Source organism: Acinonyx jubatus, chromosome X, assembly GCF_027475565.1.
Source record: "Acinonyx jubatus isolate Ajub_Pintada_27869175 chromosome X, VMU_Ajub_asm_v1.0, whole genome shotgun sequence".
NCBI lineage: Eukaryota > Metazoa > Chordata > Mammalia > Carnivora > Felidae > Acinonyx > Acinonyx jubatus.
Window position 1 is genome coordinate 44,733,527 of NC_069389.1, and position 26,351 is coordinate 44,759,877.

Here is a 26,351-nt window from a genome sequence, read left to right on the forward strand (position 1 = left end):
GGTGTCCTGAGAGGGGCTGTTCAGAGCTGAGCAGGGCTCCCTGCCCCTCTCCCACCACCAGCCCACAGGCCTTGCTGAGAAAATCCTCACACAACCCATTCCGAATGAGGTTATGAGCTCTACCTCGCAGAGCTCTAAGCATTCCCCGCCCCCTCCCCTCCATCCGAAAGCTTTTGAGAAACTTCCATATGACCTCTGAGCCCAGATCCGACCCCGGACCCCTACCCTTGCCTCCTCTGCACTTGTAGCCCAGGTGAGTTGCTCTCTCAGCAGCCCTTTGGCCGCCTCTCCCCACGTCCACGCCTGCCTCCCTCAAGCATCTCAGAAAAGCCGGCTATTGTCCGGGCAGCACAGTTGCCATGCCAGCGTCCCCACCTAGTCCGCCAGCCAGCAGCCTGCAGCTCCCCAGCCTCTCCAGCCCCCACCACGCCCCGCCCCGCCCCAGGGAGGACCAGGCTGGCTGCTGGGAGTCTCCCTGCCTGCTCAGCCTCCCTCCTTCCCTCCCGGTCCCTCCCTGCCTGCCTTCCTCCCCCGCCCGCCCCTGAGGCAGGGACCGTGCAAATCGAGGAGAGGGGGGACAGACAGGCCGGATGGGGTCCGGCTTAAAGCCCTGGGCTCCCCACTGATGTCCCATCCAGGCCGGGTGTCCCCAACATCTTGGGACCCGGATCTGTGTGAGCTGGGGTGGTTGCCAAGTCAGGAGCATCCCTCCGGCAGGCCCGTGGTGCCCCCGTTTTGCATCAGGACCCCCCCCCCCCCTTGGATGCTCTGAGCCACTCTCCTCAACCCGGATCTAAAACCCGGGACACAGCTATCTGGCCAGCCTCTCTCTCCACCCCACCCCCTCTTTCTGGCGTCCATCCCCTCCCCAACACCACCTCTGCTGCTGCTTCTGGCTGTGGACCTGCACCTCTTCCCCATCCCCGCCAGGCCTGTGGAGCGGGGTGAGCCTGGACGAGAGCCCCCCAACCTGGGGCTCTCCCAGGCCATGGCCAGAGTACTCCCAGAGAGGAGCCCCGGCCCCTGAGCATCTGCTAGAAGCTTGGCAGAGGCCCCGCGGGGACCGTGTCTTCTGAGGACAAAAGGCGGCGGCCAGCAGGCAGACGAGGTGGGGGGAGGGGGGAACCGGCAGCCAGGCGGGCAGACGGGTAGCAGGGGCCAGCACTGGTCCCCCTCCCAGCTTGGAGGTGGCATGAAGATGGGGGTGGGAACGTGTAGTGGGGGAAGCACCTGCCTGGACCTTCACCTGCCAGCTGGCTGGGCACCCCAAGGCTGTGTGCTGCCCACTTGGTGTTCCCTAATGCCCCCAGCCCTGCCCAGTGCACTCCTTCGGTGCCTGCTTCCCCTGATGTCTGCGTTTTAGACCAGCCCGGCCGCTGTATCCACGGCAACAGAAGCAGGAGTGTCACTGGCCGCCACATCACTGAGGACACATCTGAGGGTCCCACAATGTGGCCTGGGCTGTGATTTATCCTGGGTGAGACAGCTTGAGCCCCCTCCCTGGATTCCAAGACAGCCCTGCTGAGAGAGCCCAGGTAAGTAGTCAGCATCCCTCCAGCAAGGATGAGGGGCTGAGACTTCTCTTCTGTCTCCCCACACATATTTCAGAGTCTCCATCACTGCCATGCTCTCTGTCTCTCTCTCTGACTCTGTTAGTGTGTCTCCCCCGCCCCCATCCCCGTTCCATCACAAGGACTACTTGGACACCCAAGCCTGGAGAGTCCTCTAGCCATCTCCATCTTCCCCAATCCCAAATGTCCCATGAGAAAGGGAACTACCACCTGTTTCCCCACTCCCCACATGGGGTCTGTTTTTATCATGATGGTCGCTTTGGGGCATGAGGCTGTGTTAATGTCCCCTTGTGTGCTAGCTGTGGAAGGCATGCCTGGGAGCCTGGCAGTGCTCTCCTCAATGCCTGCACCCTGGGCAGGCTCAGCCTCCTGCGGCTGCCTCCTCTCCCTCTCCATCTCCCTCTCCCTCCTCCTCCACTCTCCTCCAGGTTCCTTAGCCTGCATGCAGGGTGTGTGCATTTCTGTCTGTGTGTGTGAACAGGCAGGTGGGTAGACATGACAGAGAAGCTGATCCCAGCCCAGACCACCGCCCCCCCTCCTTTCCTTCTTTCCTCTCTCCCGGCTTTCCTTCCTTTCTACTTTCCCCAGTCTCTCCCCACAGGTAGCACAGACTTTTGCTCACTCACCACTGAAGATATTGCTGTGATTCCTAGCTGGTAGGGAAAGTGAGGTGGGGGTGGGAAGCACGTCCAGGCCCTAGGCTGCCTGGTGGCTCTGTGGGGGCAAGGACCATGCCACACAACCTGCAGGGGCCACAGTGTGAGCCCCAGCCTTCACCCAAGGCTATCTCTGCTTCAGATGCCCATGTTGTATCTGGGACCCCCAGATCTTATGGTCTTGTGCACAGTGTGGCCGGTGGTCCCTACGTCTCAAGGGGCAGGGAAGCCTAGTGCATGAAGAACATGGATTCTCCAGGGACACTTCCCCCAACTACTAGCTCTGCAACTGTAGTGAAAGTGTGCCACTTATTGAACCTCAGTTTTCTCATCCGCCAAAGAGACTGGTGACCCTCCCATCATGGGTGTGTGTAGTGACTAGATGAGTTGGTGCATGCAAATAAAGGATGTGCATAGAAGTGGCCCTGAAGCAGTATCAGCAAAGCTCATGGTCAATATCGCTGATTATTCATGATTAATATTGTTAATGATTATTTGGAGGAGGGACTGGCCCCTCTTCTCCAGGGTCTTGGCAGAGATCTAGGGAGGACAGCAGGTAGGCAAATGGGGGTTGGGAAGTGGAGGGGAGGCAGGAGCAGCTCAGTGTTGTCACTCTTTCTTTGTAGGGAGTGATGAGTGGTGGCTATGGGCAGAGCCTTCCACCCCTACTCCACTCCAGTCTCCTTTCCCTGCACTTGCCCCCTTGCATGCGCGTGCGTGTGTGTGCACACACAGACACACACACACACACACACACACACACAGGCTTGAGCCCCCATGAGCTAGCAGAGGCCTGGCTTGCAGCCTGCAGCATTCCTGGCCCTGGTGATGTAGGCATCTCCCTGTTGAAGGGAGACTTGGCAAGAGTTTGGCCTGTGGTCAGTGGTTGGCAGGGCCTGGAGACAAGGCTGAAGCTTCTGAGATGACAGGGCTTCAGGTAGAACTGGGGTGTGGCCCATGCAGCAGCTAGACCTGTGGGGGACGGGTCCCAGGGACCCTAGTCTAGAGCCTAGACTGGGTTGGAGGGGGACAGTGGGGTCTCCTGGCTGGTTTCTGGGCATAGAGATGTGGTGGGACATTGCGTGAGGGGTGGGTGGCTGGAGGAAAGTCTTTAAGGCCAGGGGAGGAGTAGGAGGGGGGGAAAGTCTGAGACCCAGAAGACCCCATGGTGAGGGTAGGGAGGGGTGGGGCTTTGGGGTATGGAGTAGACTTTTCTGAAGAAGAATTTGGAAGAGAGAGTACCCAGACTGTGGTTTAGAGGCATCTGGATCTGAGAGTGGGTATATATGTGTAACTCTGTGCAGTCTGTGTGTCTGTGTATCTGTTCATGGGCATTGTGGATATATGTGAGCCTGTATGCGAGCAGGCCACATGATGGTATGTGCAAGTGTGTGAATGTCTGGGTAGGCTTGTGTGTGTACAGGGGAGTGGGTATGACTTTGCAGGTCTGGGTGAGCAAATGGGCATGTTTGATTATGAGGCTAAGTGAGAATGTTTCTGTGAGCCAACAGGCCTGTTGAATGTCTAGTTGTGTTTGTTTGTGGTATCAATTTGTCTTTGAATGTACATGTCTAATTATATGCATATGAGTATGAGGGTTTCAGAATGCCTGGGTATGCATGCCGAATTAGGTGAATGCCTAGCTGTATCTGTGTATATTGGTGTGTGTGCCTATGTGTGCATATGAGTGTAGGTGTATCTAAACGGTGTGTTTATGAGTATACGGGCATGTGTGTGTGTGTCCATGCATGTATGGGAGAGTATTTATGTGTGAACATGCCTCTGTGTGGGTGTATCTGTCATGTATATATATGAGTTGGTCTGTGTGTTAATGCCCATGTGGATTCTCCAGCATTTTGGATTATGTGTATGTCTGTGTGTGTGTTTTGAGTACATATCGTCTGTAGACAGGCCTGTGGGTCCACATCTGATTAGGGGAATGTTAGTGTAGATGATCACATGAGTAAAAGAACTAATTGTGTGGGTAGAGGGGAGTGTGTGAATACATGTTTTGTGCATGAAAATATATTGTGGGTATCCCCATGTGTACACATTTGATCATGTATATGGGTATGGCTGTGGTGGGGGGAGGTCTGTGCCTGTGTGTATATGCACAAAAGGCTATGTGCATAAGTGAATGAATGTATTTGTGTACATGTCTATGTGTGTTTGTGGGTACACTGTTATGTGTGAATGCGAGTCTGATTGTGGTATGCATGAGTAACTACATTTCATAATACTTGGTGCACATATCTCAATATGTGTTTTGTTTGAATTCCTGAGTGCAAGTGTGACTGCGTGAGTATGGATGTGCCTGTGAGTGACTGGGAGTGTATATGTGTGAGTATATGCTACTACCTGTGAACATATGGCTGTGTGTGCATTTGAGTGAACATGTCTGTATATTTGCCACCTCTAAGTGTGTTTGTGTGAATATGCCTGTGTGTGCCAGTCTGTACAGGTATATGGATGTACGACTTTGTGTAGTTCTAATTATTTGTGTATGTGTATTTGTGTTTATTCCGGAACATATGTTCTAGAACAGTGTAAGTGAATGTATGTGCACGCCCTCTTGGTCTATAAATATGTTTGAGCTTGTGTGTGAAAAGTGTTATCAGTTCTTCTTGTGCAGATATACAAGCATGTAAGAATATCTGACTGTTCTTCCATGTGCACATGTGTGTGAACAGACCTTTGTGTCCAAGTCTGTCTAAGAATATAAGTATAAATGGATCTTCTTTTGTTTGCATAGCTTCTCATATGGGTGTATAGACATGTGGGAATGTACATGGTGTACATATCTTATTGTGATTGTGTGAGTGTATTTTGTAAGTACATTTGTGTCTCTGTGTCTGGTTGTGTGCATATAGGAATGAATGATGTACATGTCTATGTATATGTGAAATATGCTCACAGGCATACATGCCCAGTTGTGTGTATATGTCTATGTGTGTTAGAATGTCTGTATGTGAATACATCATCTCACTGACAAGCATGTGCACATCTGGGTGTTTATGTGTGAGTACACCCTCATGTGAATGCTTGAGTGAACCCTCATGTGTGAAAATGCTTATGTGGTCATGTCTGGGTGTGTGTGTGTATATATATTTGGGAGCTCACTTCTGTGTGTCCTGTTTCTTCATTGTCTCGCTGGGTATGATGTAGAGTGTGTCCATCTGTGGACATGTGAAAGTATGCCTGTGTGTACACCTGTGTTTGTGAGTGAATGTATGTCCTTTATGGGTGTTATGTCATGGAAATATATGCCATGCATGTATGCCTGTGTTTGAGAGTAAATGGAAATGCACATGTGGGACCAAGAGCAATGCGAGTGTGCCTATGTGTAGGGATAAGTGTAGGTATTTGTGCATGTGCCTGTCTGATGGTATGTGTGTGTGAGAGAGATTTGGCCTTGGGCTTACCCAGATAGGCCTAATCACTGAAAGAGTGATAAAGGAGGGTACTTAAGAGTCTGTGTGATGCTGTGTGTACACCCCAGCATGTGTTTATGTGCATGTCTAAGAGTCAGTGGCACCCTGCTAGACCATAGCTGGCTCTGTGTAGACATCCTACAGGATGGCAAGCTATAACACCTAAGCAATCCATGACCCTCTTCTGGGGCTTCTTTGGCCTTGACCATATGCTGGGTTTTTGTGGGGGGGGAGGTGTCTCAGGATAATTCCTGTCATCATTCACACTCAAGATGTGGGAACCAATCATGGCTGATGTCCTCCTAAGGACTGAAGTCCTCTTAGGAAAGGGGACCTTGTGACCTTTTAGAAAAGGATTTCTTGAAACACAAAGACCTCCCTTCCCATCCCCCCACCATTGAAGGCCCAGAATAAAATGGCATTGTGTAGTGTCTAAGGTTGGTAAATGGTTTTCACAGAGAGCACCCAAATTATGCCATCAAGGCAGAAATCTAGATGTCAATGTGTATGTATAAGTAAAGGTATATCTAGGTAGAGTGGTGTGTGTGTGTGTGTGTGTGTGTGTGTGTGTGTGTGTGTGTAGAAGGTAGTATATTTGGTAAGAGAATGAAAAAGAAAGAGAGAGAGAGAAGGGATCTGGGTTCTGTGTATGTAAGAGACTCTGGGTTTTTCTGGGAAAAATACGTATGTGAGAAATTTGGCTGTATTTGGGAGGGGTGAGTGTGAGTGTGGGTTTATGTAGATGGTGTGTTTGTGAGGTGTTATGAGAACATCAGCCTGTTTGGGTGGAGGATGGTATGGGTGAGAGTTTGGGTATGGGGGTGGTATGATATGTATTGGGTATGGTATGAGTGGGAGTGGGAATATGTGTGAGGATGTGTGTTTTTGAGGAGTATGTGTGTACGGGTGTATCTGGCTGGCGCAAGAGAGTGAGGGGGTGTTTGGATGATGTATGTGTTTTATAGTGTAGATGTATCTGTGAAAGTGTGGGTGTTTCTGGGTAGACTGTGCATGAAGGAGTATGGGTGTATTGGAGTAGGAGCATTTAAATATGGGTATATCTGGATAGTGTGTAGGTGGGTGAGCATACAAGTCTATTAGGCAATGGAAGTGTGCGATGGAATATATCTAGATGGTGTGTATGTGTGTGGGGGGAGAATTTGGGCACATCTGGGTGATGATGGGGGTGTATGTGAGTATACATATAATTGGGAAGTATCTATGGTTGGTGTGTGGGAGTGTATGTGGATGAGATGTGTGTATAGTGTGTGAGAGAGAGTATGGGTATATCTGCATTGTATGTGTGGAGTGTGGGTATTCTGGATGATGGTGATGAATAGAGGGGAATCTGGATTGTGTGTATGTGTAAAAGAGTATGCAGGTGTTTCTGAGTATGGTAGGGATATGACAGTATGGAAGTATCTGGTGGGAGAAATGTGTAGGTGTATCTGGATAGGTTGTAAGTGTTTGGGTTTACCTGGGTTGGGGAGTGTGAGTGGGTGTGTCTGGATGTTGTGTGTGTGAGATGTGGGTATATCTGGATGGTGTGTGAGAGAGAGCATAGTGGTACATTTGGGCTCTGTGTTAGATAGTGTGTGAGTATAGTTTGGGTGGAGTGTGTTTGAATATGAGTGTACCTAAATGGTGGGTGGGTGAAAGCACAGGTGTGTTTGGGTGGTGGAGTGCGTAGTATCTCTAGGTGGTGTGTTGTAAGAGCTTTGGTTGTGTATCTGGGTATGGATGTACTTGGACGTGTGTGAGTGTGGGTATAACTGGATGGGGTGTGTAAGAGAGTTTGGGGGGGCATATCTGGGTGGAAAGTGCGTTTGGAGTGTTAGTGCATCTGACTGGTGTGGAGGGGATGAAAGTATGGATGTATCTGGGTAGTGGAGTGTCTGAGATGGTATACCTGGATGGCATGTGTAAGAGTTGAATATATCTGGGTGGGATGTGTGTGTGTGTGTGTGTGTGTGTGTGTGTGCGTGTGTAAATGCAGACGTGTCTAAATTGTAGTGGAATGTATCTAGTTGTGTGTGTGTTTGTGTGACAGAGAGAGAGAGAGAGACAATCTCGATGGTCCACTTGTGATGAATCTGGATGGTGTATACATATGTATCAGGGGGTGGATGTATCTGGGTGGGGCTTTGTGAGTGGATCTATTTGCTGTGTGTGAGAGAGAGAGAAAGAGGGAGAGAACATGAGAAAATAATGGGTATATACGTATAAGATTTGTGTGTGAGCAGGTGTCTCTGGATAATGTGTAGGTGCTGTGTGTGTGAATGTACTTAGGCTGGGAATTTGTGAGTGTGAGTATCTGGGTTGGCTGTGTGTAAGTGTAGTGTCTGTGAATGGTGTGTGTGTCATTGTGGGTGTGTGCCTTGATACCATGTGTGAAGAAGATAGTAGGTGTGCCTGGGTCAAATATGAGGGCTCTAGGTTGGGAGTGTCTATGGATTTGAATATATTTGAATGTTGCACATGAGAGTGTGGGTGTACTGAGTTGGGAGTTTGCAGAAGTGTGGCTGTTGTTGGGTGGAGTGCCTGTGGAATGTAGGTGTGTTTGAGGTGGGTGTGTATGAGGATGGGTGTGTTTAGATGGGATGTGTGTGAGAGAATGTGGCTGTATCAGTATTGGGTATGTGTGTGAAAGTGGGTGTGTCTGAATGGTGTGTATAAGAAAGAGAGTGTGCACGTATCTGTGTTGGGGTGTGGTTGTGTGTGTATCTAAGTAAAGGAGTGTGGGCTTCTCTCTGGCTGGTATATGAGAGATGGATAGGGTATATCTGGGTGGTATGTGAACGAGAGGATATAGGTGAATCTGGGTGGGGTGTGTGAGTGTATCTGGGTGGGGGTGTGGGCATGTGGGTATATCTGGATAGTGTGTGTGAGAGTGTTTGTGCGTATTTGGGCGGGGAACATATCTGAGAATGTTGGTGTATCTGTATGTGAGTGTGGATTTGTCCAGATGGTGTGTAGGTGGTATAACAGGGTGTTTTGTGTGTTTGATAGTGTGGGTGTGTCTGGGTGGGGTGTGTGATTGTGGGTATGTGTGGGAATGTGTATATATTTCCTAGGGCATATATGTCTCTGGTAGAGTGTAAATGTGAGTGAGTATGTATGTGCTTACATGTGTGTGGCTATTGGTACCCACATATGTTGGTACGTGGCTTGTGTGTGCATGTGTTTGTGCTAGAGTGGTGTGTATCTGTATGTGTGTGTGAGGTGAGTGTGTTTCTCCCTGTGAGTAAGTTAGATCCGCAAGGTCTCTGGAGGTAGGCTCTAGATTTGCATCTTGGTTCTGTCATTTATTAGCTGTGGGGCTTTGGGCAAGTCACCTAATCTCAACTAAGCCCCAGTTTCGTATTTGTAAAGTAGGGGTAATAATAGTATCTATCTCATAGGGTGAGGATCAGATGAGTTAATATTTGAAAAGTGCTTAGGACAGTGCCTGGCACATAATGAGGCCTCTGTGCTGTATCAGGTGTTACATAGTACTATAATTATTGTATGTGCCTGGTGTGTAAGTAACAGTATGTGCCCATCAGTAAGTGCAATGGAGTAGTTTCTATGTGCATATTTCCTACATTATTTGTGTTCATGTGTATGTGTAAGAGAGTGAGTGGATCCTGTGTATGTGAGAATGTGTTTGTACATAAAACTGGCTTTATATTTATATGTGTCCCATTGTGTATATAAAACCATAAGCATATGAGAAAGGAAGTGTGTGTCTAGGAGGTCAATGGAAGGGGTTTGGCCATGCATGTGTATTTCCCAGTGTACATCTGGGTGAATGAATGCATATATCTGTATCTGTGATGATGTGTGTCCATGTGAGTTCAGGTGTTACCTGCATTGCTGGTATGCTGCATATATGAGCATGTGTATATGTATTTTAAAGTTTATTTATTTTAAGAGAGAGAGAGAGAGAGAGCACAAGTGGAGGAGGGGCAGAGAGAGAGAGGGAGGGAGAGAGAATCCCAAGTAGTCTCCACACTGTCAGCGCAGAGCCTGATGTGGGGCTTGAACTCACAAACTGTGAGATCATGAGCTGAGCTGAAGTGGGATGCTTAACTGACTGAACCACCCAGGTGCCCTGTGTGTGTTTGTATCTGAATATGTAAACAGGTTTGTACTAGTCAGGATGTAAATGTGTACATGTGAATCTCTGTTGTGCCTATACATGTAGGAATGTTAGTATCCAGGTTTATATATGATGATATGTGTGTATAAAGGATTTGTGCCCATATGGCCATGTAATAGGATGTATGTATTTGTGTTGTATAAGTGAATGCATAGGTGTGAATGGGTGTGTGCATCTGAGGGTTTGTGTCTGACTGTGTTTATAAGCATCGGTGGCTACATGGCTGTGTGTGTGTGAGTCTGCATTGCTCTGTATATGCCTGCCTCTGTGTGTGTAGCAGTGAATCTGAGCAATGTGCCTGTATGTGTGAGAGTGTCGGTACTGTGTGTATAATGTATGTGTACCAGGGCAAGGTTTGTATAAAACAGTGGATTTTAATCTCTTAATGTAAGATCCTGGGGGTAGGGGAGGGCCTGGATCTATAGGATGTGAATAGGACTTAACCTGTGTCAGAATGCCAGTTCTTATGTCTATGCATATGCATGATTGTATCTGAAAGCATGTAGGCCCGTATGATTTGGTTTGTATGTGTATGTGTCTGCATGTGCCCATGTATATGGTGAATTTTTCTCTGCCTAGGCCTCCATTTCTGTTGAAGGGTGGTTATCTGTGTGTATGTGTGTACGTGTATGTTTGTGTGTTTTTTTATATCTTTGCATAATTTGCTGTTAGATGGGTACCTACACACATGCCTAACTTTCTGTGTAGAAGAGGAGGTGTGTGTGTGTGTGTGTGTGTGTGTACATATACAAATGCACCTGATTGTGCTTATCAGCTGATGTAAGTCTGGATGTGAGTGCAAATTTGAATCTCCATGTACACATGTGCCTGTGTGCACATATCTGTCCATGTGTGCTAGTGGGTCTATGCATTGTGACTAGATGTGAATGTCTTAGGGCATGCCCAACCTGGCACATGGAGAAGGGGACTATCCATATGACACATTGGAGTAAACTGAAGAGGATTTAGGGGTACTGGGGTTTGGTGAAAAGAAATTCCATAGATTTTATTTATGTTACACAAATTGTGATAAGGATAACAAAAATGCAAAGTTTTGAGGGAGTTATTAAATATTGAATTCAAATGACATGTTTTCAGGAATTTTTCACAGCACACGAGCTCACTTCTAGAAATATAACTTTTATTCACTCATGCATATTTGCGGTGGTCAACATTCATGCCCACCTCTGAGCCTTTGATCATGGCTGCTTTTATTTATTTTATGGTAATCTGACTCATTTATGGACATTTTCATCATGATTTGGTAAATCAGTTTGTGCTGAGCATAGATCTTCTACATCAAGTAATCATGTTTCTTGATAAAAACGCAAACAAAACAAACGAAACAAGTAACCATTAGTAGTTCTGACATGGATATAAACTTATATCATGACCTGCCACTTCGTGGTCTTGGAAAGCCTATTGTTGAAGGTAAGATCTATTCCATGGAGGTTGTGCAGGCACAGTTTGCCCTGATGACTTCAGTAATTAGCTTGAATGTGTGAAACATAGCTGCATGATTCTGTGGGTCATCAAAGCTCACCTTAAAGGCATCAGCTTTGGGGTCATCAGGTACCATTTTGGTTTCTCTGAAGCTTTCACACCTTACCAACCTTTCTTAAGAAATGCGACAACTGCTTGTTTGTGCCTGTTTCACCTCCCTTTCTAACTCACTTGTTTTTGCCATGGCCAGGCAGAGAGACCCAGGTTACCCAGGTTCTCTGCTGAAATAGCTAATAATCTCTTCTGTCTCTTGGTAGTCACCATCAACAGGAAATTGCTTGCATGTGTAGGTGGCAGCAAATGATCATTGTTTTTTTGTTTTTTACTGGTTAAAGCCTCTTTCTCCTCAATAATCAGAACTTGGATAATTATAGTCTTTGAATTTTGTACTTCAAAGGTAGGAACCTTCTTTAAATCTAACACCTCTTTCTTTTCTTTCAATCAAATGTGATGTTGAAACTCTTGTAATGAATGCACATTAGGGGCGCCTGAGTGGCTCAGTTGGTTGAGCGTCTGACTCTTTTTTTTAAGTTTATTTATTTTGAGAGAGAGCACGCACAAGTGCAAATGTGCATTGTGGGGGAGGGGCAGAGAGAGAGGCAGAGAGAGAATCCCAAGCTGGCTGTGCCCTGATGTGGGGCTCAATCCCAGGAACCGTGAAATCACCACCTGAGCCGAAATCAAGAGTGGGTCGCTCAACCGACTGAGCTACCCAGGGGCCCCTGAGCATCCAATTCTTGATTTCAGCTTAGGTCATGATCCCAGGGTCGTGGGATGCAGCCCTGTATGGGGCTCCATGTTGAGCATGGAGCCTGCTTAAGATTCTATCTCTCTCCCTCTGCCCCTCTCCCCCACTTGCGTGCGCTCTCTCTCTAAAATAAAAAAAATGCACATGGATTTTGAATCCAACAAAAAATTTTCATTTTGAGTATTTCAAAATAATTGAAGAAGCTTTTACCCTAAGGAGACACAGACATTGCTCTACTCATCTTAATAAGTCTTTAATATTCAACTTAATAACACCAACTAAATATCACCCAGGGAACACACATGACCTCACTTCTTCTAAGTTGAAGTTTGGCTTTGAATCCATAAACCTTAACAGTATACTTTCATATATATATATATTTTATATGAAATTTATTTTCAAATTGGTTTCAAATTGGTTTCTCAGTGTTCCTCCCAACAGGTGCCCTCCTCAATGCCCATCACCCACCCTCCCCTTCCTACCACTCCCCATCAACCCTCAGTTTATTCTGTTTTTAAGTCTCTTATGGTTTGGCTCTCTCCCTCTTTTTTCCTTCCCCTCCCCCATGGTCTTCTGTTAACTTTCTCAGGATCCACATAGGAGTGAAAACATATGGTATCTGTCTTTCTCTGTATGACTTATTTCACTTAGCATCACACTCTCCAGTTCCATCCACATTGCTACAAAAGGCCAGATTTCATTCTTTCTCATTGCCACGTAGTATTCCATTGTGTATATAAACCACAATTTCTTTATCCATTTATCAATTGATGGACATTTAGGCTCTTTCCATAATTTGGCTATTGTTGAAAGTGCTGCTATAAACATTGGGGTACAAGTGCCCCTATGCATCAGCACTCCTGTAGCCCTGGGGTAAATTCCTAGCAGTGCTATTGCTGGGTCATAGGGTAGGTCTCTTTTTAATTTTTTTGAGGAAACTCCACACTGTTTTCCAGAGCGGCTGTACCAGTTTGCATTCCCACCAACAGTGCAAGAGAGTTCCCATTTCTCCACATCCTCGCCAGCATCGATAGTCTCCTGATTTGTTCATTTTAGCCACTCTGACGGGCGTGAGGTGATATCTGAGTGTGGTTTTGATTTGTATTTCCGTGATGAGGAGCGACGTTGAGCATCTTTTCATGTGCCTGTTGGCTATCTGGATGTCTCCTTCAGAGAAGTGTCTATTCATGTTTTCTGCCCATTTCTTCACTGGATTATTTGTTTTTTGGGTGTGGAGTTTGGTGAGCTCTTTATAGATTTTGGATACTAGCCCTTTGTCCAATATGTCATTTGCAAATATCTTTTCCCATTCTGTTGGTTGCCTTTTAGTTTTGTTGATTGTTTCCTTTGCAGTGCAGAAGCTTTTTATCTTGATGAGGTCCCAATAGTTCATTTTTGCTTTTAATTCCCTTGCCTTTGGGGATGTGTCAAGTAAGAAATTGCTGCGGCTGAGGTCGGAGGGTTTTTTTTCCTGCTTTCTCCTCTAGGGTTTTGATGGTTTCCTGTCTCACATTCAGGTCCTTTATCCATTTTGAGTTTATTTTTGTGAATGGTGTGAGAAAGTGGTCTAGTTTCAACCTTCTGCATGTTGCTCTCCAGCTCTCCCCGCACCATTTGTTAAAGAGACTGTCTTTTTTCCATTGGATATTCTTTCCTGCTTTGTCAAAGATTAGTTGGCCATACTTTTGTGGGTCCAATTATGGAGTCCCTATTCTATTCCATTGGTCTATGTGTCTGTTTTTGTGCCAATACCATGCTGTCTTGGAACAAGTAAGCATCAAATCGGCAAATGAGAATCATTCACAAAAAAATGCTGAAAATTTTCTTTTAGCTCATAAATCTTTTACAAAATCCTTATACACTTAGGTTTAGAAAAATAGAGATAAATGTACTGATATCAAAACTTCACAGAAACCCAACACACAGGTGGGTAGTGCTTTGGATTTAATCAAACCCACCTACCATCATTTACTGTGGAAATCAGACCTACAGGCAAACTTTGATAGGGGGGTGCTCCTTGGTGCATGAATCTCGGCATTTTCAGAACAAATTGCCAATGCAAATTTCATGCCATCTCAGCAGCATCAGTTTATGGACTAATGTAGAGTTTCCATAGTATTTCAAAATACTTATGTATCACTTTGAATATTTCAACCTTAGTTTATTTTGGTGCTTCTTGCATTTCTCTTCAGGTTTTCTGACTAGTACTATGAACTGAGCACAATTAATCAACATGTAGAGACTCCTCAATGTAAAATGAAAAACACTTTTGATTCAACAATCTTCTGGGTTAGTGTAATTTCAATGTCCTTTGACCCACCATCACTATATCTCCTAATAGCAATAATTGAAAATGACCCCTTTCTTATTCTTTTTACCTCATTGGTCCCAAATGTGGTGTGGACAATTTTCTGGCAGATTGCTAACATGTGAGATTCTACTGAGAGGAGCACCTTAGCTTTACTTGTTAATCCTGCAACCCTGTCACTAGCTGGTTGAGCTCTATCTAAGGATGTTATAACCCATCCCATAAAAGAGCCAGGTTTCTTAATTTGCACTTTGAGATGCTTTAAAAACTCCAAATATTCCTCTGTGTGATAGTGTTTTGTGGCCAGTTGACTGACATACCCTACTGGGAAATGAAGTTTCTTTTGATAACTTTCCCACACAAATCGGACATTTAGGTTGAGGAAGAGAGGGCTTATTTGTTTTGTTTTGTTTTTTAATATGAAATTTATTGTCAAATTGGTTTCCATACAACACCCAGTGCTCATCCCAACAGGTGCCCTTCTCAATGCCCATCACCCACTTTCCCCTCCCTCCCACTCCCCATCAACTCTCAGTTTATTCTCAGTTTTTTAAGAGTCTCTTATGGTTTGCCTCCCTAGAGAGGGCTTATTTGGCAGCTGAATCCAAATTTGAAACAATCCTCGTTAAACTGCTCAAATTAGGGACAGCCTAGATTTTTTTGAGGGAAGACTGTGTTTGTCTTGTGAGTCTCCTGATTTTCCAGCTTTAATCAAAAAGTCCATTTTGATGAGAAAAGAAGTATCTTAAAAATTAAATCTACTTGAATATAAAGTATTGAAGGGGCCATCAGATCTTTGTGACTTCTGAAAACCTATTTTTTAAATCTTTTTTAAAATTTTTAATGTTTATTTATTTTTTGAGAGAGAGAGACACATACGCAGAGTATGAGCGGGGGAAGGGCAGAGAGAGAGAGAGGGAGACACAGAATCTGAAGCAGGTTCTGGGCTCTGTGCAGACAGCTCAGAGCCCAACACGGGGCTCAAACCCACAATCCATGAGATGATGACCTCAGCCGAAGTCAGACGCTCAGCCTGAACCACTCAGGCGCCCCTGAAAACCTATTTTTTTAAAAGAGAAACTTGAGGTCTTTTGCGCTGTTAAAAGAGCAGCACTCTGTAAACAAAGCCTTGAATAAAGGCCTTGCTTTCCCTTTAATGAATCAATTCAACTCAACTACAGTTGGTCTTTATTTATTTATTGACAAATATTTTTACCTAAAAGCAAAAGGTAATAATTAATTATGAAATCCCACCAAGAATCAGATTTGGCTAACTTTTAATATTAAAAACCAGTCACAAGTAAGTCAGTAAATGAACCAAGAGATAATAAAAATTATATTGTTGTAATGTCTTTAAAAGAGTCCTTTTAGAAATACTTATGGATGAATGGTATGATAGATATGCTTCAGAGTACTCTGGAAATGGATGAGTTTATAGGCAAAACAAGACCCTGAGAGTTGATCATTGGTGAATCTGGGTGATGGGTGCACTGAAGTTCATTACAGGATTCTTTCTACGTTTTTATATCTGAAATGTTCTAGAAGGGAAAAAAAGTTTATGAAGAAGCAGCAATCAAGGCAATTAACAAAAACAATTATATTCCCTTAGGAATACCTTATACTATATAATAATAATAACAGCAACAATCATACAACTATTTTTGTAGGAAAAAAGTTGTGGAAAAATAAATGAGGCCAAATTAAAAAGAAAAAAAAACCGCTGTACATGTATAGGCCAAACCAAAAAACCTCACCGATGAACCAGGGTGGCAATCAAAGTAATAATCAGATTATCTGGGATGTTTCAATAGGAAGCGATCCAAACATTTACAATTTCCCTTTGAACCTCTAGAGGGCTTCTTGCTCTGGCTCCCTGCTGTGGCAGGTACCCACCAGCCAAGTAGCTCGGCTAATGTTTCCACCTGTGTCTGAAGGAAACGTGTGGGTTTTCTCTGGGTGTACATCTGTTGCAGGGTATATATATCAAGTAATGTGAGCATGCTTGTGTGTGTACACATCCCTGTGTGTGCAAGAGTGTGTTTGTATACACGGGTGGTTTTTCTCTTTGTGGTTGGTTGTGGTTGCATATTGCAAAGAGGGGTGTGTGTGTGTGTGTGTGTGTGTGTGTGTGTGTGTGTTGGAGCTGGTATACTTCTCTGCATTAGTGAGAGTGTACATGAATGGGTAGCTGTGTGTACATGTGCCAAGATGTACATGTCTGTTTTGGTGAGTATGCCTAATCTGTGTGAAAGGGTTTGGATCAATTGGCCTCTGTGTGTTAGAGTGTGTTAGAGTATGTACATGTGTGTATATATGAGCAGTTTTTTCTTGTCTATTTTTTTCTCTATGCAAATATTTCTGTGGATATTTAAGGGGGATTCTGTCTGTGTGTACATGCCTGTGTGTGTTTATATGTGTGTGTGCATGTGGGAGGGTTCAAGTGCATGTGAGTATGGTGGCATATGTAAATGACTTTGAATGTTAACATGTGTAACAGTGTTTGTATGTGATGATATAGGAATGCCACTGTATACATGCCTGTGTCACAAAAGTTTGAGTGTGTGAGAGGATTTGAACAATGTGTGAATGGGTTTGCATATGTGTATCTATCTGTCAGGATTTGAATGTTCATCTGTGTGTGTGTGTGTGTTAGGGGAGTTATAATTGTGGGTTTATGGGCCATTGCACGTGTGTGTGTGTGTGTGTGTGTTAGGGGAGTTATAATTGTGGGTTTATGGGCCATTGCACATGTGTGTGTGTGTGTGTGGGTGTGTGTGTATCTGTGTATATGAGCAATTCTGAGCCCTCTCATACCTAACACTCTCTTGTATGTAACACGTATTTTGTAACACCCCTTTACTATATGGACATGAAGTTCTTAGATAATATAGTCTCTGCACATATAATTTCAAAAGAAAATCCATATAGTATTTTATGCAATATGCATATTGTATTAACTAATACAAATAAATAAGTAAAAGGGAAGTAATTTATAAGAAAATAATTTGTATTTCAATATGTAAATGTTTGGGCATGGCATTCCGCAGGAAATTCAATAAGGTAGTTAGAGGCTTGTAACGTCTTGTGAGTAAACATGGGTTTGGGAGGGGAAAACTCAGAGGCTGCCCCATGCCCAAAGTGCAGGAAAATAACAGGCAAAGGCCTAGGGGTGAGATTTTCTGAAATAGTGAACAACTCAAAGAAAGTGCTCCCCAAAACAAAGTGCAGTCACCTCTGGATTTACTTGACAGCTATATTCCTGGAGAATTTAGGGTATATTAAATTAGGGGGATTTTGTATTTATATGTGAAATACAGTTAGATTCAAGGTTCAGCTCATTACAAGCATAAAGTCTAGGGGATTCAGGATGTATGCTGGCTGTGTGGGACTGCCCCATAGATCACTGGATGGCCAGCATCCTTGTCTGGACCCCTAAATGTTGGAAGGACATCCTACACGTCAGCATTGTGGCCACCAAAAATGCTCTTACAAATTTCCAAAATGTCCCCTAGGGGGCAGTAATGCCCTTGTTGAAGACGGAGCACTGGTGTTTAGACAGGGGTATTCAGTGCCTGTGGGAAGAAGGCAGCATCAGATGTACTGTGTGCGAGTATGGGAGGGGCAAGGTCCGTATGTGTGAGCTGGTTGCTGTCTGTAGGTCTCCATAGCAGTAGGCTATGTGTCCGTGTGAGCGTGTGTGTAGGTGTCTGCGTAACTTTCTGAGGGTGTCTGGGCACGAGCAGGTGCGAATGTGTTTGTGTGCATGCACTGTTTTTAGCCCAGGATGGGTCCAGGCTGTGGCTGCCAGTCTGCTCAGAAGAAACCTCTCCTCACCTGTAGAATCGCCCCAGCTTTCTAGGCAACACTAGGGTTTTGTTTGTTTGCTGCTATTGTTTTGTGTTGTTTCATTTTAGCGTTTGTTTTTGTTTTCACTGAGACTCTGGACTACAAAGTATCCACCTTCTCAATCTTAGTGTGTTTCTCTGTGTCTCCCTCTCTCTATCTCCATCTTTGTTTCTGCTTCTATCTCTATCTCTGTCTCTGTCTCAACCCCTGTCTCTATGTCTCTATATTGTTCTCTCTCTTTCCTGGCATCTCTCTCTTATCTCTCTGTCTCTCCTTCTCTCTCCCTCCTTCCCTATCTCCTTTTGTCTCTCTCATTTTTCTTTCTCTCCTTCCTTCTCACTCTCTTTCATTCTCTATTTTCCTGCCTCTTTTTCTCTTCCTTTTCTGTCTCTTGTACTGTCTCTGTTTCTGTGTGTGTCTTTGTGTCTTTTTTCTCACTCTTCTTCCCCTTTCTGTCTCTATTTCTATCTCTTCCTGTTTGTGTGTAAGGCTCGCTCCCCTTTCTCTGTTTATTTCTCCCCTTCTCCCTCATATGTCTCTGTCCCTCTCTCACACACACAAACCTCTCTCCTCTGTCACTTTCTGTGTGTCTCTCTTCTACATTCAATCTCTTTCTGTCTTTAATGCTTTCCCCCTGCTTCCCCTCAAGGCTAAGGAGTGTGTGTGTGTATGTTTGTGCACATTTACACACACTCAGTTGTCAGCTAGTCCACAGTTCTGTGGGAGCTATCAGGCTTTGAGCAGCTGAGAGGGGGTCCACCAAATCCATTTCTCCCAAGCCCCTGCCCTGGCACCTTCTCATGGCCTATTGGCACCATGTCTGAGACTTTGGGGTGTCATCAAAAAAGCTTGGCCCAAGGTGGCTGTGGCAGGCCAGGTTGGAGTGAGCTGGGAAACAGTACAGAGGGGTGACTTTTTTCCCGGGAGGGGAGGGTAGAGAGGTTCCATTCAGCCCCGTAGCCCCCAACCTCCAGCCCATCCCAGCCCCAACAGTAGTTCTGAGCTTCCTCAGCTTCTTCCCAGGTTGCCTTGCTACCTTCCCTCTGGCACCTGCCATATTACCTTATAACACTCCCTCTCCCCCTGCCTCCAGCTCGCACACACCAGGAGTCCCCCTGTTCCCCCCTGCCCCCCACCCCCGCGCAAGCTTTGCCCGTGCCCTCCCACCCCTGTATTGACCAAAGTGCTCTTTCAGCTTATCCTACCTGGGTGCCTTCAGGCAGCCGTCCTTGAGCCACCAGCCCATTTAGTCCCTCAGCCAATTAACTGATTTGAAAGCCTTTAACTGAGGGTCTACCATGTGCTATGTACTGCTCTTATGGAGAAGAGCATGTGAATCTCTAATCCCTGCCCTTGTGGAGCTTTTCTTCTAACAGGGAGAGGTGGATAATAAACTGAATTTTGAAAGTAAGTTATATAGTGCGCTAGAAGAGATAAATTCTAGAAAGAAAAATAAAGCAGGGCAAGGGGCATGGAGTGCTATCATTTCTCACCTGAATTACTGCAGGAGCCTCCTGTGTACTCTCCCCAGCTCCACCTTTGCCCCACATGGTGTGTGCTCCTCCCAGCAGCACAGGGGATGCTGTGCAATCCTGAGTCATCACATCTTGCTTTTGTTCCCATGGCTCCCATATCACTCAGAGTAAAAGTCAAGGTCCTCACAATGGCCTACGTGATCTGGCCTCACCACTTTTCTGACTTCACCTCCTACTACTTTCTGATCGTTCACTCTGTTCCAAGGACAGTGGCCTCCTTACTCTTCCCCAAATATACCACATGTAATCCCACCTCAGGGCCTTTGCACTGGCTGTTCCCTCTGCCTGGACTTCTCTTCCATCCAATACCCACATGGCTCACTCTCTTACCTCTTTTAAGTCTTTGCTTAGATGACACCTCCGTGAAGCCTTTGCTCTCCATTTCATCCAAAAGCATACCTCCCCCACCCCTAGCACTTCCTATCCCCTTTCCCTCCTTTACTTTTCTTTTAAGGAACTTACCATCATCTGACCTACTATACTTCACTTATGTATCTTCTTTATTATCTAGAATATCAGCTTCATAAGGGCAGGGACGCTTGTCCATCTGACTCACAGCTGTACTCCCAGTGCCTGTCATATAATAGATGCTCAATAAATCGTTTTTCAATGAATGAAAGCACAAAATCATACCCACATCTTTAGATTCACAATACTCCCCACCTGACTTAAAATAAAAACCTAAGTCCTTGTCATGGCCCACAGCCCTATACAATCTGGCCCCAAACACCTCAGACACCTCTGTGATCTCACTTTCTACCACTGTCTCCCTTGCCTGCCCTGTTCCAACCACACTGGTCTTCCCACTCTTCCTTGATCATGCTAACCACATTCCTGATCATGAATATATAAAAAAAGCCTATTTAATGAGTGGCTACCAACATCCACAAAAAGTCATGAAATAGAGAACTAATGGGGTATGTGATCCTAACGGTAGGATCAGTACCGTTTTCTGAAACTTTTGGTTCAGCTCTGTGTGCACACATGTGTGTGTACCGGGTTGTGATATAAAATATATGTCTTACTATGGGTAGAGGTCAAAAATAGTTTGAGGAACATAACCTTAGGGCCTTGCAAAGGGGGAGGAGAGCTGCACCAACACCCCCGCCCCACAGAACCACCAATGGAGGAAACAGGTAACCGAGGACAAGCCAGAGAGGTGAAGCACCCCCCGCCCAGCAAGGAAGGGGTAGGAGCAGCAGTGGGCCAGGGGCAGGACCTGACACCAGCCAGGGAGTAAGTGTGGAGGCCATGTAGACCCACTAACACTGCCCTTTCTGTTTCTTCCTCACCTCTCCTTTCCACCTGTTTCTCACTGTCTCTTTTTCTTGTGTTTCTCTCTCCCTCCCTCTCTCTCTCTCTCTCCATTTCTATCTCTATCTCTCCTTTCCCTCTTTCCCTGTCTCTCTGGTTCTGTTTCTTCTTATGTCTTCTCACTCTCACCCTCCCATTGCTGTCTCAATTTGCATCTATTTATGTCTTTGTCACCATTTTCTCTTTGTTCTATCCTTTCTCGCTCTGTCTCTGTGCCTCTGTGTTTTTCTCTCTGTCTCTCTCCTGCCCTCATCTCTCTATCTCTGTCTGTCTGTCTCTTCCCCATTATCCCTATTTGCAGGTGCAGCCCAGCAGGACAACTGATGGAGTCCCCCAGGGCCCATCAAATACCGGACTGGCTGATCCTGTAAGGCTGGGAACAGCCCCTGCCCCTTCAGTATGGCCAACACTACTGGAGAGCCCCAAGAGGTGAGCGGCGCACTATCCCCACCATCAGCATCAGCTTATGTGAAGCTGGTGCTGTTGGGACTGATCATGTGCGTAAGCCTGGCGGGCAATGCCATCTTGTCCCTGCTGGTGCTCAAGGAGCGTGCCCTGCACAAGGCTCCTTATTACTTTCTGCTGGACCTGTGCCTGGCTGACGGCATACGCTCTGCCGTCTGCTTCCCCTTTGTGCTGGCTTCTGTGCGCCACGGCTCCTCATGGACCTTCAGTGCTCTCAGCTGCAAGATTGTGGCCTTTATGGCTGTGCTCTTTTGCTTCCATGCGGCCTTCATGCTGTTCTGCATCAGCGTCACCCGCTACATGGCCATCGCCCACCACCGCTTCTACGCCAAGCGCATGACACTCTGGACATGCGCAGCTGTCATCTGCATGGCCTGGACCCTGTCTGTGGCCATGGCCTTCCCACCTGTCTTTGATGTGGGCACCTACAAGTTTATCCGTGAGGAGGACCAGTGCATCTTTGAGCATCGCTACTTCAAGGCCAATGACACGCTGGGCTTCATGCTTATGTTGGCTGTGCTCATGGCAGCCACACATGCTGTCTATGGCAAGCTGCTCCTCTTCGAGTATCGTCACCGCAAGATGAAGCCAGTGCAGATGGTGCCAGCCATTAGCCAGAACTGGACATTCCACGGTCCTGGGGCCACCGGCCAGGCTGCTGCCAACTGGATCGCTGGGTTTGGCCGTGGGCCCATGCCACCAACCCTGCTGGGTATCAGGCAGAATGGGCACACAGCCAGCCGGCGGCTGCTGGGCATGGACGAGGTCAAGGGTGAAAAGCAGCTGGGCCGTATGTTCTACGCGATCACATTGCTCTTCTTGCTCCTCTGGTCACCCTACATCGTGGCCTGCTACTGGCGAGTGTTTGTGAAAGCCTGTGCCGTGCCCCACCGTTACCTGGCCACCGCTGTTTGGATGAGCTTCGCCCAGGCTGCCGTCAACCCGATAGTCTGCTTCTTGCTCAACAAGGACCTCAAGAAGTGCCTGAGGACTCACGCCCCCTGCTGGAGCACAGGAGGTGCCCCGGCTCCCAGAGAACCGTACTGTGTCATGTGAAGCAGGCGGGTAGGCAGACAGGCAGGGAGGTCATGGCTACCTTGCTGGAGCCAACAATAAGGGAAGGGTGGGCCTCCTACAGGAGCCTTTCTTTCTGAGCTCCAGCCCCAGCCCCTGGAACCACCCGGAATCTAGGCACCTTTGCCAACACCTCCCCAGGGTTGGAGACCGGGGTGGGGGACTGGGAAAGAGGTGTTTCTAATTCTGTGGGGCCTGTCTCTGCTGCCTCATTCTCCACTTCTACAATCTCTGTCATTTCCTCTCTCTCTCTCTCTCTCTCTCTCTCTCTCTCTCTCTCTCCTCTCTCTTTTCCTCTCTCTCTCAGAAGTGACAATTCAGAAAAAGAAAGTAAGACTGAAAATGCAGGTTTTTCTACTAACAGCTGAGGAGATAGGCTTTCTTGCTTTAATGTCTCTCCTTCTGACATTGTCCAGAAGGGGGAAATTTGTCCTGTAAAATAGACTTCCAGAGCTCTTATTGCCCCCTCTGCTCCCATGCACCCTCTCCTTCCAAGTCCTTTAGCAAGACCTGGATTTTAGGGAGAAATTCATCCGCTGACAACAGGGATCAAAGGGGGTTCTGGGTCCCCAGGGAGTGGGGATGTTTAATGGCTGCGTTGTGTGCAATTGTTGTTTTAAGCTAACCCTGGTCCCAAGCCTGGTTTCCTCTCCCTCCCCACCATGTCCAGACCTCCTGAGTGTTTCTTGAGCATCTGTTCAAGAAGCCAGGAGGGGAGGGAGAAGGACCCTTGGAATGGGCTCAGGCTAGGTGAAGAATGGGATGTGAGCTGCACGCCTCGAGTTGAAGAGATCTGAGCTTGGCTGCATTCTTTCGAGCTGCCTCCTGGATCCCCAGCCCCCAACTCTTCTTCCTGAGGATGGAAATCCACTCCAGCTCCACTAGGGCTGATGTGGGTGCCCTGGGCAGGAGCATTCCCCCAGGGAAGTGTAGGGAGAAAGCCAAGCTCCCCAGAGTAACTGGAAACGAGCACCTGGGGTCAGAGCCGAACTCAACCCCAGAATTGTCTCCTGGGTTCATATATCCTGAAGATGAAAAGTTGGGGGTGGCCTTGGTATAATGCATAATGGTATAAGCTCCAAGGCATTGTGGACTTGAGTCCATTCCTATCTGACCTCTTTTTGTCCCCTTGAAGCCTCAGGGGCCTTGCCCCTCTTGGTAGCCCTTGGCCTTCTGGGCCCTCAGCTCCCAGATTCCTTCCCCTGAACAGCCCTTCTCCCCTTTTTTCCTTCCACCCAAAGTGGAGCAGACTACAGCCAGATTCTTCAGGTGGGAGAGCCCACGCCTCCCTCCCAGGGCAGAGTCCACCCTGGACTCACATCATGGCCAGTTCTTATGGAACTGGTGAGCCAAGCTGGCATTCCTTTGCCTGGTCTTGCCCAGATTCTTTGTCCCCCTCTCATTTCCTGGGGGAGGGAGAGATCTGTATTTATCCACACCCTTTTCCCTTTCTGATAGAAGCCCTTGTCCTAAGCTCCCTCCCTACCCCCAAGACAGTCCCAGCACTGGGGAAGCCTTGATCCAAGAGGAATGGGGAGGGCACTCTAGGCAGGAGAGACATTAATGAGCCTGGCTGTGGAGCAGCTCTGGAAAGGCAGGCCAGAGTGGCTGAGTGGGTGTGGGGGTGGGTACCTGTTCTCTCAGTGATAGTGATGGGGGTGCCTTTCCCAGGGAGTGGGGTGGGGGGACCACAGGGGTGGGAGTAGATAGGGTATATTCTGGAAGGTTTTCCTCCATTTCTTTTTTCTAACTGCCTGGATTCACCATTGGATTTTGTAAATGGAAAACTGAAAAGAGCAATGCTATATTGGATGTTTTCTCTTTCTGACTCTGTGTGTGTGTGTGTGTGTGTGTGTGTGTGTGTGTGTGTCCTGTCTGCATGACCACATGTGGGGAGGTATGGTCAAGTGAGACTGTGTGTGACTCTGTGTGGGGAGGCAGCACTGCCTGGTGCACACATGTGAGCAAATGCCTGTATGTGGAGACATATGGCACAAACACACACACATACACATATGCACCTAACTGAAAGGAGACAAACTAGAGTATGTCCTTGCAGCAGGAGGTTGAGTGGTCAGAGAATAGAATTTGAAAACTGTACATATGTATGCAGCAAGAGGGTAGACTCCCATTTCATAAATCTTCCTCCTTTGGCCCAGGCTGTGAACATGGAGCAGGGGCAGGATACTTGAGAACTCCATCTCTTCCCAAAGCCTGGAACCCCCAGGTACCATTCCAACTCCATGGTCAGTCTCCTCTCAAAAACACAAATGAAGTGTTCCTGAAAGTGGACTGCAATGGAAAATAGGGACTGGGAATTGGGGATTAAACTTGAGGGTGAACTAATGGGGTTAGAAAATGCTCCCTACAAAGTAATGGCTTCTGGAGGGACTGCTCAGTCTGGGATGGGAGCCCTTCTGAAGAGTCCACTGTATACAGCTGGGACTTTGGTAACCTTTGACTAAATTCAGAGGAGGGATGTTAGGGGTGAATAAAGAAAGCCAAGCCTGGGAGTCTACCCAGCTAGCCTGCTACCTGGGCACTCAAATACTTTATTTACTTATTCTCTCAGGTGCACAGAATTGAGTTGACCATACTCCTCAGTTCTTGGCACACTATATCATTGTTGGTCCATGTGAGTCCCTTTTATTCTTTTGTTTTGTTTCATCCCTTTCATCACTCATCCCTGATCCATTTCCCCCTCCCACATAGACACCCACTCTTGTGTATTTAATGTATGTCCTTCCAATTCACCGTTCATGTATTTGTTTACATATATGTGTATCTGTGAAAAATATATGGTATTGTTATGTGTTTTAATTTACATAAACAGTATTGTACTTTAAATCTTGTTCTGTTTCTCTTTTCACTCAGCATTCTGTTTTATAAAGATCCAGCCTTGTTGCTGTATGTAGATCTAATTCATTCTAGTGGTCCATCTTCTACATGTATCACATTTTTCTTATCCATTCCCCTGGTGATGGGTCTCCAGGTTACCTCCAATTTTCCGCTACCACAGAAAGGCTGCAATGGGCAGTTTCCTACAATTCTTAAGGATCTCTAATTTAGAGGAGAGGAAACTGAAGCTCAGAGAAAGGCAGTGATTTGGTTAGTGTTACAAAATGAAGAGCAGGCCCCTGATGCCAATCCCAGACCAAACCAGAACCCACCACCCTACTTCACTAAAGACCATCCATCTGGTCCCCAAAGATCTAAAATACAATTTTAAAAAAGCATACACTGGGTTAAGGGAGAGGAAAAGATTGGGAGGAGGGCAAGTATTGAGCAGACGAAAAGATCGAAAATCCTAGAAAAATCTAGCAGATGAACGGAATCACAATCATGTTAATGACGCAGAGAAAGTTACTTCTTGTGTGTGATTATTATTTCTAGAGTCATTTTGCAGAGATGGAAAACGCCACGTCAAAATCTAGCTCGAAACCAAAGGTCCTAGGTTTCGAAATTCCAGACCCCTTTAGGGCAACCCTAGCCCCCCGGAGGGGCCATATCAGAGTTCGCCACGGGGGCAAACGCTGGGCACGGGGGAAGGAGCAGATTTAAGAAGTGCGTAGTTGCTGAGGGGAGGGCCGCTAAGAGGGAAAACGATAACGAGGCTCTTCCAATTTTATCTGAGCACATCCTGCTCGGTGCCTGCGTTTGTTTTTTGTTTTGTTTTTTGGTCTTCAGAACCACTGGTACTTTTCCCATTGGATAAAACGCTGGAGGGGTGAGGGAGAGGGGTTTCTTCCCCCTTAGCTT

At 46.5% G+C, this 26,351-nt stretch overlaps 1 protein-coding gene across 2 annotated transcripts; it reads left to right on the forward strand.

Moving 5' to 3' along the window:
* Positions 1-698: 698 nt before the first annotated feature.
* On the forward strand, positions 699-25,439 carry GPR173 (G protein-coupled receptor 173). 2 transcript variants are annotated; one of them, XM_053202351.1, is made up of 2 exons: positions 699-1,535; positions 18,854-25,439. In XM_053202351.1, the coding sequence occupies exon 2, from the start codon at positions 21,453-21,455 to the stop codon at positions 22,572-22,574; it is 1,122 nt and encodes a 373-aa protein (XP_053058326.1). In that variant the 5' UTR covers positions 699-1,535; positions 18,854-21,452; the 3' UTR covers positions 22,575-25,439. The 2 variants fall into 2 exon arrangements, with proteins under 2 accessions (XP_053058326.1, XP_026909354.1); XM_027053553.2 differs by having other exon boundaries at positions 21,355-25,439.
* Positions 25,440-26,351: the final 912 nt, after the last annotated feature.

Excerpts from the sequence above, each read along its gene's own strand:
- GPR173 (XM_053202351.1), top strand. The coding sequence starts at position 21,453 with ATGGCCAACACTACTGGAGAGCCCCAAGAGGTGAGCGGCGCACTATCC.